This window comes from Neolamprologus multifasciatus, chromosome 1 (genome assembly GCF_963576455.1).
Source record: "Neolamprologus multifasciatus chromosome 1, fNeoMul1.2, whole genome shotgun sequence".
NCBI lineage: Eukaryota > Metazoa > Chordata > Actinopteri > Cichliformes > Cichlidae > Neolamprologus > Neolamprologus multifasciatus.
The window spans coordinates 9,287,825-9,301,568 of record NC_140439.1 but is presented as its reverse complement, the minus strand read 5'-3'; the positions used below and the strand labels follow the sequence as shown (position 1 = coordinate 9,301,568).

The 13,744-nt window shown below is 37.1% G+C and overlaps 1 protein-coding gene across 2 annotated transcripts in view; it reads right to left on the bottom strand.

The window, feature by feature from the left end:
* Positions 1 to 13,744, bottom strand: part of luzp2 (leucine zipper protein 2) — a 155,057-nt gene that overhangs the window by 64,670 nt on the left and 76,643 nt on the right. For both annotated transcript variants that reach the window (XM_085154362.1, XM_085154366.1), the window contains exons 2-4: positions 11,289 to 11,406; positions 7,109 to 7,179; positions 2,646 to 2,727 (exon numbers count right to left, since the gene is read on the bottom strand). In XM_085154362.1, coding sequence (XP_085010488.1) covers positions 2,646 to 2,727; positions 7,109 to 7,179; positions 11,289 to 11,406 — 271 coding nt within the window. The remainder of the gene's footprint in view (positions 1 to 2,645; positions 2,728 to 7,108; positions 7,180 to 11,288; positions 11,407 to 13,744) is intronic.

Genomic DNA, 13,744 nt, shown 5'->3' with positions numbered 1-13,744 from the left:
GAAAGAACATTCTGGCTGACTAATTATGCCCCTGAATAAAATTATTTTTCACACGTCATCCATGCTTCTATGCAACAGCACACTGACTGTTTCTGAATATTCCAGTGCGAGCCTTAAAAAATTGACTTAGCCTCCAGTTAAACTATATGAAAAGGCAACATAAACACCGTACCTTACCATAAAATGATGCAATTAGATATAAAATGACAGTAGCAGAGGGGCACTATAAGTTAGTAGTTACATTTAAAATCACAAATTCTTTTTAGTCAACCACAAAGGCCTGAAGACCTTTAAACTTTGACAAAAAAACATATTACATGTTTCTTGTGCCTTGCAGAATTAGTTAGAATTAGGCATAACAAGTGCTCATCAAGAGCTTGGTTTGTCTTTCATTTTTCAGTTAAAATTAGAGTGTGCCTGTGGCATGTGTGTTTGTGTGTGTGGCTGTATGGACTTGTAGCCATACAGAGATTGAAACACCAACCAGCAAACTGCTGCCATGGGCTACTATATATCTAAGCGAATGAATTCAGTGTGTAAGACAGATAGGTTACGGTTTTGTCTTCGAGTTTTCAACTCTAAAAAAAAAAGGTTTTAGCAAAATGTGTCCTTGAAAGAGGTCATCAACGTAGTCCTGAGGACAAAGACGAAAAGATTCATGGGTCTGGTGCCCTCATGTCAGGTACATACCCCGGGGAACAGTAAAATAAGCCTCACCAGTTGACTCACATCCCCTAACAAGGCATGATAACATCAAGGTTCATGTCTGAGGCTTGCAGTCACCACCAATGCCCCCAGGAATGGTTAAAAAAAGAAGAAAAAAGGAAAAGAAAAACAACTTCTACAGTGCTTAGATATTAGGATAAGGGAGTACGAGTTGGTTATATTTCTGTCTGTCTATCTATCTATATACATATACATATATATACATATGAAATAGTATTTCAAATGTAACCAAATATTAATAACAATAATAATAATTGCTAATAATTAGTCATTGTAATATTTGTAGCTAAAATATTTCTTAAGATATATCTGATATATCTCTGCTTATGGCAATAAACTGTCTGATGTTGAGATTGGCTTGAATGTAATTACCCATATCTGTCAACAAATATTTAGCAACTTTGTAATGTGCGTTTTTCTGTGATTTTGCGAGGTATATGCTTCTCCTTATGGTTTTATTTTTCACTAGGAACTTTTAGAAGCCATGTTTTCTACTAGATAGATTATTTCATTGTTTTGTTGAACATGTGTAGCTTTTACATCCTGCTGAGGTGCTATTTTGAATCTTAAATCTTAGAAAGTGGAAGTAGAAAGTAGAAATACATATCATTTTTCAGAATGTAAATGTCAAACCACAAAAACCAGACACTGGGATTTGTCACCAAGCAAAGGAAAATGGCACACACGTCATTGGAAATGTTACTGTACTTTTGTTTATCTCGCTGCGAGTCCATGATTTGATTGTCGATTGTAATGTCACGGTGCCCATTAAACGCTGTGACTGTGCATAAGAAGCCTGCACTGTTACAGGCCAGATTTTCATTAGCATATATTGAAAGTCCTAGAAGCATTCCAGTACTGTAGCTGTCAGTGCAGCTAGACAGGATTTATGCTGATTTGTTGATAAGGAGTAAGTGGAGGAACAAGAGAGGGTTTCTCAGAACAGCATGAGAGTAGAAATGTGGGCCAATACAGTAAGGCACAGCACATACAGTGTATTAATGCAGCATCACCGCCGATGCCAAAATACATTTTTTAATCTGAATTCTACAAAAAGCCTCTCAGAGCAAGCACAATAAAATGAGTACTTATACTAATCATGATGAAGAAATTAAAGTTTGTCTTAAATTAAGGCTGCTTTCAACCTTACCTGATACCAAATGCAGTAAAGCTGCTGAAACTAAATATAGAATTCTCCACTGTGTAATAATTTAAAGGTGTAAATACTCATTGCTTCTAATATTGTTTGGTAGCAAAGAAACATTATTTGAACTCCTTAGAGGTGCATTTTTTTTAATTGGTTCAGTAATTAAAATATTGTGATTTTATTTAAACTGGAGTTAACAGAAATGATGTTTTCCACTGACACCAAAAACCTCTTTATCATTAAAATGTAATTATTTTTCATGTATCTTGTAACACATGTTGCATGCTTCCATGGTTTGCATATATATTTTAAATAATGACAAAATTAAACATGCTTTTGTTGCGTTTTGAACTAAAATAGGCATATTTTGCATCTTCTGTAACACTGGCAATTAAAGCAGAGTATCATCTGCATATGTTGTTATCTAACATGATGCTGAAAATGATTTGTTTATTTAGTAATTAACAGAAAACTAATCACTTCCAATTTAGATAATCAGCTGACGATAATAATTTTAGACCTTTGCTTACTTATTTTTTTTAAATGATAAAATAGTAAACTTGCCATCTTTGAACTCTGGACTTCTGTTCAAACAAAATAATAGCTGACACAAAGCTTTTGTTCACTCTGAAAGTTTCAATTATATGGTGAAGGATAGAGGCGGGAGCTTGCTGCTGGGTAATGAGTGTGGATCAGCGAAGGCCTCGTGTGACAGGTGACAATGCTGGTTAGACAAGACCGGATGTTGATGGTCAGGTCAGCTCTGTCTTACCGTGGCCTGCTGCTTCTCCGCTTTCTCATTTGCCTCATCCAGCTGCTTCTGCAAGGCTGCCTGGAGGGACTTCATCTCCTCTCTGTCAAGTGAAAGGGAAGTGAGAAACACTCTGTTAGTACTTCCTCCTCACATTTTCAGATGCCTTGACTGCTCTACCACAGAATGGCCTTCTTAGATATATCACTCTTAAAAGCAATTTTTTTGGACAGAAGTAAATTTTACTAATGTCTTTGACACCAGCTTACATCTGCTGTCATCTGTGTTCAGTTGGATGATTTTTATTATGAATCTATGAGCAGGATATGAACAAATTCATTAATTTGAATCAAAAGGACATATTTTGTTTACAAACATATTTTTTAAGATAAAAACATAATTAGCTTAATTTGTGAATGGATGATGCAATGATGGGCCATGTAACTGCAATTAGGGTGGAAACCATGTTGCCATTTGTTAACTGGTTCACACTTAGCAGCCACACGTCTTTCTTCGATCCTAAACAATTTCACATGTATTATCATTTAAGGATTTTGTTTGAACTTAAAAGGCCTGACTACAGTCAATTTAATTTTCTATGTATATGATCTATAAATGTAGAGTTTAGCAAACATTCCCATGAAGCCAACAGCAAGAGACAGCTGTTAGGTTTAAGGAGAAAGACGAGATACAAGAAGACCAAGTTTGCTGCAATGCACTGCACTGCTATATTGCTTCTTGCAGTGTATTAAAATCCCCTGAATTTTACGGTGGTGTGATGACTAATGCAGAATGAATTATGTGTTTAACATAAAATTAAATTTTTATGCATTTGACTGTAATTTGTAATTCAGTATAGTTTGGTGCTCCTGAGCACAGATAACAGGGAATTCTAAATCAAGGAGGCAGGGGATGTGGGTCAGTGGTACCAAAAACGCTTGTAGAAATCACATCACAAGGTAGCCCAGTTAAAATTATAAGTAACAGCCTATTTACTGTTTCCAAGCATGGCTGAAGTATATGACGTATGTCACAGTCACCCAGTAGTGTAGTTAGGGGACATTATCTTTCAAGGCAGTACAGCAACACTCAGAGTGGAAAGGATGTCACTGCTCAGCAGTCATACACTGTTATACTTTATATGCCAGTGGTCTTGTCTCTTGGCATAAGTTCAACCTAAAAAACATTTTTCTTCACAGTGACCAACCAACCACCCCTGCTTTGGTTTTCCATTTATATTCACATCCCCTGCATCCAAAACTTGGAAGAGTTTGTACATAATATATCAAAACTGTCTAAACTGCCAAAAGAGAGACAGTAAATGTGACACAGGCTTGAAGAGTCTGTGATAAGTAAATACAAAAAGGGATGAAAGTAAGTTAAGCTATTTTAATTGCTATTTAAAAACTGTTACATTTTTACCAATAATTTTTTTTTTTTTTTGCATTGCTCTTTGGATCAAAATTATTTTCAGGAGCCAATCAAATTTCTGTTAAGACTTGACAAAAGTAAATGACCTGCAATGAATCACCTGTCTGCACTCCCGATAATGGAGCCAGCTGGTAATCACACTTGGCAGACACTGGAACTCTAAAGGTGGATTAATAACACATTGAAAAAGTTGTGGCTCACAAATGCTAGGTAGGCAACATTGAGCCAAGCTACTGCTTTATAGTTTTTTAGCTTGATGACATGTGAGAGCTGCCATGGACTTCTGATAGGCTATTGATTGGCTACCCAGATACTACACACACACACTGACTGGACTTCAGTCAGGCTGACATTTCAGGGAGGATGAAGGCCATGAATGACTCCAAATCATTAGCAGTCTCATTACACACAACATTAATCAGACAGTCCTAACTGGTAAAGCACTTAAGCTAAACACTTTTTCAGCTCACTAAAAAAAAAGAAGCTCTAAATCACAGATGCTTGCTTTTTCGCAAAATGGAAACAGGCATATCAATTTTAAATACACAAGACAGGTTTGTGATTGAATTATGAATTATCTACCTGCTCCTGTGTGTACTGGAGACACACTGGCCAACACCTGAAAAGTATCATCCTCAATAACAATGAGCAAGTCATTACTTATCATTATTTATATCCATTAGATACCTGATGGTCATGATGTGATTATGCAGACACCATTTTTTTTAAATCTTCATATGACAATACAAACAGTGTTTGGTTCACATGAGAGAATTCTGTTTTTCTTATCAATTATATTCACCAGTAAATATTATACAGTGTGTAAAGACACTGCAAAACTTAACATGAAAGAATTGCATCACCAAAAGACTCTACAGGTTTATGCAACAACCACCAGTTTGCATTCCTCTCGTCTCTTGGACCACTGTGTGATTGAAGTGTTTTGTGATTTCAGACAGTTCGGTGGACTGAATATTGTACAACTAGCTGCTGGAATGCATTTGAATTTCCCAGGGCTTATCGTCATTGCTGCTGTTGCTGTTGGTTTCTATCATCAGCTTACGTAGAAGTCATCCAAATAACTGGGTGTGAATTAATGGTTCTATACCATCCACTGCGCCACAAACTGGACACACCTGAGCTCAGAAGCCACAAGGACAGATACAGAAATTCTTTACCAATTAATACCAGATATTCGTATATATTCATTTTAGATTTAAGACCCTGACTGTATGATATTTAGATTTATTTATTTATTTATTTACCCGGGTGTGTTTTCTATTTAATCGAGCTCTTTGTCTAATCAATTTTTTTTTCTTTTCCAAGCTATTTTGTTCTGTGGTACTGTGTTTATTGAGCTATGTTGTTTTTCATGTGCTGGCAGCTGAAACACAGCAATTTCACAAGCTTTGGGATAAATAAAGTATTTCTTATTCTTATTACTCTTATTTCAGCAGAGAAAATGTGCTGGCATGTCATGTTGGCATGGCGGGCGGCTATGATGATTACTATACTCATAAGCTTTTGTGGGTGCTGTTGCTAAGGAAGAGCAACTAGTCACACAAACAAATCCAAATGAAAGCTATTTAAACTCTTTGTGGTTGAAATTCATGGACAAAACAAATCTCAGTTGTTGAAGTTCACTCCAAGTCCAGGATCGAAACGCAAATTGGTTGTCAGTTTTCTCAGAACTGTAAAGTTTGGTTTTCACAACTACATGTAACAGAATCTGAGGATGTCACTAGATGATTAACCCTTTAAGACCTACCATAGAACCAAGTCCGCCAGAGCTTATATTATATCTTTACATGCTGTAGTGTCATTTTTGGGAGCATTTCAAGTTGATATACATCAATACAACCCTTATAGGCCAAATTTTAATAATATGTATGCATTAAGTGTATAGTAATTACATAAATTGCAAAAAAGTGCAATAAACTACAAAAAAATTGAAAATCGTTTTTGTTTTTTTAACATATATTTCTAGTTAGAGAAATTTAAGAGGCTTATCCCTCAAAACTGTAAATATAAAAAAGTTGCACAAAATAGTTTCCCACCCCAGGAAATTTATTTTTAGTGTCTTCATAGTTTTATTTTTGGAATACACCAATTGTTATATACTGCAGGAAAAACGACATTATAATAAATAAGTATTATAATGCAAATTTGCAAAAAAAACAGCATGTGCATCAAAATAAACTATTTCCAGCAGTGCAATATGAGTCCTAAGCATCCAAGAAATGACACAGAAAGTCATAAAGTCAAACATAACTTTTAAAAACACCAGTATAGGCTCATAAGGCCTTGATGGTAAAAAACTACATTTCCGCAAAATGACGTCACTTCCGGTTTTGGCAGGTCATGGTGGACATGCCATAGTTCGCACTGATGGACTAGGAAGTGTTATGAACAGCTGATCGGATCGGCCAAGCTGGAATATTATGTTTTTGTTGCTGCAAGCGCTTTTTATGCAATTTTTGCAAAGCTATATGTGGACCTAGGACAAGCTGATGGCATAAGATGTAAGTACAACTCCTCCGGTTTCATATGCAAAAAAATTATTGCACTAGCTTACGTGGTTGCAGTGCTACCGGGATTTAAAAATAGTTACGCAAAACGGAGCGTGCCCGCTCCCACCGGCTTTAAAGGGTTAAGACTGAAACGTGGTGTAATCGTGGATATGCTTTTGCAGCTTGAACATTAGGAATGTATCTGTGAGCTATGAATAACCAATGGATCCTTACCACCCTTTTTATCTTATATCTTCATCAAAAGCTTCTCCTATATTTTCAAACACACTTGAAAACAAATAAAAATAAATAATAAAAAAGAACCTGTTATTATCTTGTTAATCTGAATACCAGCTTAATACAAGACATTCACAAGAGGTTCGCAATCACAGCATAACAGGAGACAGCACATGATTTTATTTATCATTATGCATTTTTTACTGATGGTTATTAATTTCTAACCTAATTTTTCATGGCAGTTTAGTGAACTGCACAGCACTGTTGGTAGCTCATGTCTAAGTCATGCATGATGCCCCACTTTACCTCTGTTTGTGGCTCAGCTCCAAAATCCTCTGCACATCTTTCTTGGCTACTGTGTCATCATTTTTCAGTGACTGAAAGAGAACAGAGACAGTGTTTTTCCAGGAATGGCACAATTTGTTGTTGTACATGAAAAACTTCTGAAGGAAATTTACTTCATATCGCCATCAACAGCAAATGGAAACAAATATACAGTATAAAAAAGCACGTGTAAGCATTTACTGTATGCGTTTACTGTTTGCTGTGACATTTATTCTGCGGTACACATTACAGAATCTTGCCAGGTTTTCTGAGGTGTCTGTTAGAAAACGATGCAGCAGATGTAAAATGTTGAGACACCTCTATTCCTCCTCCCAAATTATATGGCTTTTAACAGTCTGCTGATGAATGTCCTAATGAGGGTACATGCACAAGCACAGATTGGGTTCTACTGGTGCCTCAGCACCTGCCTGATGGGTAATTATGAATTAGTCAGGTCTCTGATTGCCCTACAAGCCCTCCAAGAAATTTTTGTTTGTTATGAACAGAACAGAAATGTACAGACTTGTAAGAAAATGTGGACTCCAAGGGAGAGATAGTTTATCTTTACTTGTGCTTGAAGGTGATATCTATGGCAATTAACGCCACATTTCCATAATGCCTGAAACAAGCTCCTCTCCAGTGCCTGACTCCCATTTCATGTTAATCTATGAAGAGAAATAAAGAAAAAAAAGAGGGAACAGCATCTGCTTACAAGAGGTAATGTATCTGCACTCAAGTAAATAAACTAATGGTGTAATAAAGCTGCACATTTACTATATCTGAGTGGGATTTCAGTCATTTGTATGATTTGTCAAAGAGTCACGAGCTGAATGAACAGATTTAAATTCTACAAATTTGGTTTGTTTTCTATTTATTTTGACTTCATGTTTTGTTGTATTCAAAATCAAATGGCAACATGTGTTTTGCTTTATTGTAATTATATAATAAAATACACTCATCAGCCACTTAAGCTACTTAGATACACATGATGATCTGCTTGTTAAAGGTACTTTAAAGGCATGCAGACATGTTCAGGATGACCTGCTTAAATTCAAACTGAGTGTCAGTGAATGTGGCATTGCTATTAAATCCACACGGGTTGGTCTGAGTATCCAAAACTGCTGATCTACTGGAATTTTCCACAGAACCAACTCTAGGGTTTACAGCAAATTGGCCAAAAAAGAGCAAATATCCAGTTAGCGGCAGTTATCTGGATGAAAATGTTTTGTTGATGCCAGAAGTCAGAGGAGAATGGCCACTTCTTTAAGCTGATAGCTTGATAGATAAATGAAATAACCTTATTATAGGCAATGTATGAAGAAGTGATCTCTCACAACAACTGAAAACATCATAAAATAAATATTACAAAGCTTTATGGACCTGTCATGGAAGCCATGTATTTACAGTATGGTTTCACAGGTATGTGTCAATATTTAATAAAAGATACAGCATAGTAACACTGTTTTTAATTGTTTGAATTCTATGTCTAATACCGATCTCTCTCGGATGGATTGCTTTAAAGCAAATGGGCTACAGCAGACACCACATTGGGTACCCCTCCTGCCAGCTACGAACAGGGACCCAAAACTGATCAATGGAAGAAAAATGGAAAAATGTTGCTTTTTCTGAGAAATCTTGATTTCTGCTGCAACATTCCACCATGAAAACATGGCTCCATCCAACCAGCCATGCCGCTGCTAGTGGTTTAATGGGGTTTCTTTGCACACTTTGGGGCGTTTGAGCATCGTTTCACACTACAACCCACATGAGCATTGTTGTTGACCATGTCCATCCCTACAGTGTTCCCTTTTTCTGATGGCTGCTTCTAGCAGATTAACACAGCATGTCACAAAGCTCAAATCATCTCAAACTGGCTTCTTTCACATGATCAGTTTACTGTACTGACATGGGCTCCACAGGCACCAGATCTCAGTCCAATAGAGGGCACTTTGAACAGGAAATTTGCATCATGGACGAGGAATGTTTCCAGCACCTTGTTGAATCGATGCCACAGAGAATTAAGACAGTTCTGAAGGCAAAACAGAGACTGGCCCGCTACTAACAAGCCGTAACACATGAAGTGGCTGGTGAGTATATGCAGTGCCTTTCTAATTTCCTAGTTTTCTGTGTTTACTTTTTACCATTTTGTCACACTTGGAGTTTCAGGTCATTAAAATGATTTTAATATTAGACAGCAATAGCCCATGTAGTCACAAAATGCTGTTTTTTAAATGATAAATTGTCAGTCGACCAAAATTACTCCAAGAGCACATTGATGACTCAGGTCCCGTAAGAACAAACATTCTAAAAAATGTTTTTATTTGTGGAGAAAAAGAATAGTTAGTATTCAGTAATCGACTCTATAACACAAACAACAATAAAAATCACTGAAAGACGTTTAGCGTGGCAGCTACAAAATGGGCTTACATTGCGTTAAATGTGCAAATCTTCTCAAGTTATGTGGTCACAACATTAAGTTTAAACAACAAAGCAGCTACTTAAAGCCCACAGTTAACTGTTTCTTAACGTCCCTGGAGCTGCAGCAAAGACTAAAGTCCCAATCACAATAGGTTTAATTATTAGGGTTACCGAAATGCACGAAGAGGGCAGCTCATTATGTTTCAAAACACTTCACATGGGCCATCATTTCTTTCCAGAAACATTAAATGTTTTATCTTGTTGACTTGATCTCTTTTAAATGTTGATGATGTTTCCCCCCTTGAAGAATAGATTTTTTCCACTACACAGAAATTGGAATCCAACACAACCTCTGCCCTGCCCAGCACGCTGGCACAGGGCCCACGGCGAAGATTGATGCCAAACTAGCTAGCCTGGAGTGAGTAGACATCAAAGCCTGCCCCAGGGAATAGTTGTAGACAGACTACATGAGCTTTTTCCAGACACACGGGACATCTCTTGCAAACACACACCACTGATGGAAAACTGGCCATATAATTCGTTTGATTATTGATTTTCTGACTATTCCAGTAGACAACAAATTGGCCTAAAGCGGCAAAACGCTGCTGCACAGACGAAGTATCACTCAGACAGCAACTTTATAAGTGCTGGATAGAAAAAGATGGGCATCTGGCTCCCAAGACCTAACCATCCAAGTGGGAGGCATGTTTTGTTGGACTGCATATCCTGATGCGACTGAAAAATACCAAGTGATTAAAATATCTGAATTTATAACTGACTTTTTTCTTGTTACTGCCAGAAGCCATAATGAAGTTGACCTAAACTGACTGGTAAGAAGTGCTTTGCAGTATCCAGCAATGTGGTAATTGTGTTCTCACAGCATTATAACATCTACTGTCCAGGATAATAAGGTACGTGAAATGTTCAAGACTGTTATTTGGCAGAACCAACTGATACCCGTATTTGCGACAAACCAAATAATCCTCATAGTCCCTCAAAGTTGTCTTATTAGCTAATTTAAAAAAAGAAACTTTCTTACTTCATGCAAACCACCCTCACTGCAGGAGGTGTGATATATATTTCCCAACCTTGTTTTCAAGCCAAAATTTAATTAGGGCAAGCATCCTCTAAACTTTACACACACACACACACATCTATCTATCTATCTAGATACTACTATAAATTGAAGTAGCCTGTGGAGTCTTTTCTGTATGAACATCTGATTGAACATTTAACCTACGCAGTGTCACTGCAGTGATACCAACGCTAATAAAAAAATTACTGTACTTAAAGTTTTAGTAAATGCCATTTGAGAAGGTTATCAGTGACAGCTAAAGGTCCTGAGAAGAGAATGGGACCATGCTGAATCCATCCTTGTTGAAATTTACCGATAATGTTGGATTTCTGGTCGTCTACTTCTAAGCCCTGGATTTTTCTTCATGCAAAAAAATGACTTACCCAGTCTGCGCTCTACATTTACATTGTTCAGCAGCTGTAGAAACACTAACAAATCACGTATGTAACAATGGGTGGGCTTGTTGAACTTAAAAACATTTTTACCTTAATATTTAATAACAGGGTTTACTGCAAATTCACTAAAAAATGTGTGCAAGGACTCATGAATCCAGCCTTCAAACGGCTGAAAACAGGGATTAGAAAATGACTGAACCCGTGGCCCAAAATTCACAGCCGAATAAACTTTCAAACATTGCAAAGAAAAAAAGAGAAACAGTAAAAGTTCAACCTGAAGGTTGCCTTTTATGCTGTCCAGTTCCTTTGAAGTCTTGGAGAGCTGGTGCAGAATGCTGCTTCGTTCAGTGAAGACTTCCTTTAGCTTCTTTTCCAGCCCATCGTAACTTTGTCTGTTGAGAGAATGAAGGAATGAAATTTCACTATTAAGTGTCTGCCACTAGCTAAAAAAAATCCACTCTTTATTGGCACCCTTAGGAGAACGAGGTGTTTCAACTAGATTAAGAGCACCATCGTTAAAGCTAAAGGGTAGAGCAAAAAGAGAGAAACCTAATATCTACTCGGCACAGCCTACGACACAAAGATGGGGGGGAAAAATCTTCTATTCCTTTCAATCAACCAATTTAGTGAAGGCTCGTTTTACAGAGATAGGTCTTTTGACCAGAGGTATAACCCTGCATTTCCATTTAAATATTCATGTAGTCCAACCAATTATTAAGGAACAAATTCTGCAGGGCACATTTATCAAATCCTGTGTTTCCCTTTTCAAACTCTATTGAACGGCAGTGCAGAGGCGTTCTTGTCATTTGTTACTGAGCTTCCAGAGAGGCAAATAATATTTCACAGCATGTTTGCATGAACTATAGCCCTAATAAAGATATTATTTTTCATTCTTAATGACACACTGTAATCCCCACTGAGAGATCTACTAAAGATCAGGGCACAAAAAAGTGATTAAGGGGCCATGGTGAGCAGATACAAAATCAGCAATAGCCTAGGACTTGACTAAAATATGTGTTATATTTGGCTTTTGGCAGCTAAAGATAACAACATAATTTCCATCTTGCTCCCTTAATTGAGTTAAAAGACTTCCGATTTACTACACATTCACTTTCACTGTTGGAAAACAATCTAATAACGGACAATCTATTTTTCATTTAATCTAACATCCTTGTTTACTGACTCAAGGAGACAACTCTTCTGGGAGGTGTTTGAAATTAAGCATATCTGAATGTAGTTACCCTGCAAATAAAATAGCCCAGAGGTTCTAATTCCCCCTAAAGCCTGCAAATTTGATTACTGTGATGACCTCTTGAGTTTAATTGGGATGGTTTAAAATAGCAGTCACAAAATAGCCCATCTGCCATACCTCTGGACTTTGGATAGGTGCTGGAAAAAAAATACACACACACGGACACATTATATACACATATATACTTTTAACATGTTTTTTCCACTTTTGTGGAGAAAAATCTCCCAGGGACCCCCTCATAACCCTAACATCTATTTCTCTGGGCTTAGCATTTCTACAGCGTGGGCTGTCTCAAACACTTCTCCAGTTAGATAAGTCAAGTTATGCAGCAGTAGCAGCAGTAATGGTTCCTTGGACCCTGAGAGAAATGAGTGATTTGTAATCATATTGACATAATGTGTCACCGTGATTTTAGAGCTGAGGCTCAAAGATAATGTATGAGGCAGTAATGCGCACAGCATGCTTGATTTATTGGTATTAATGATCCCAATCTGTATATCTGCCCTGTTTTTGTGATACAGTACAATTTAAGAATTTCTGACAAGTTTTTTTGGGGGGACCCAAAGTCTATGGGTCACAGATCAACTTTACTCCAACAACATGAAAAAAATGAAAAAGGAAGAGAGATGGAAAAAAAAGTTTGGATGGCATTTTTTTTTCTTGATGCATTTCATGAGATAGGGTTACTTAAGAAATAAAAGTTAAATATCTGAACCATCATATGTAAAAGAAAAGAAACAACCCTAACACAGCTTGTTAAAAAATATATTTACTTTTTCCATGGCACAATTGAAAAGACCAAAAGAATTTTCTCTGCTCACTTCCTTACATTATCAGAAATGCTAAAGGACAGCACAAGCATATGAACTTAACCTAGATGTTTAACTTAACATAGATATTTGTTGCTAAATACTTGCTGGGTAGCCACAAATCTTCTCAATTGCCCGTCTCTCTTTACATGAATCACTACTACAAAATGTTGCTGACCATTCCCTATTCCTGACCGTCCTAGCATCACTCGACTGCTACAATATTCTGTACCCATGGCTGTGTTTCAACTCGGGCCGTCTTCCAAAAAACCCTCCACAACCCATGTCATAGATCCCAGACGGAGATCACACACAATAACACATAAATCACTAACAGAAAAGCAACACCTGGGAAATAAATAAATAACATGGCATATTGAATCCCACACATGACTTGGTACCATATGGCAATGGCAGGAAATTTATTACAGATTCAAGCAACAGGGGGAAGATGGGGTGAGCGAGCCCTCCCTGCCTGACATAATATTCATTACCCAATGGAATAGACCCTTGGGTACCTGTGAAATGAATAAGACCCACAATTTGAGGCCCATTGACGCAGAAACATGTATATTACAAGCTTCTGAGATGAAGTCTGATTATTTTTCTTCCCAATCTACTATAAACTGCTCATTAGAGAAAACAAATGGTAACAGCTGCATGATTGTA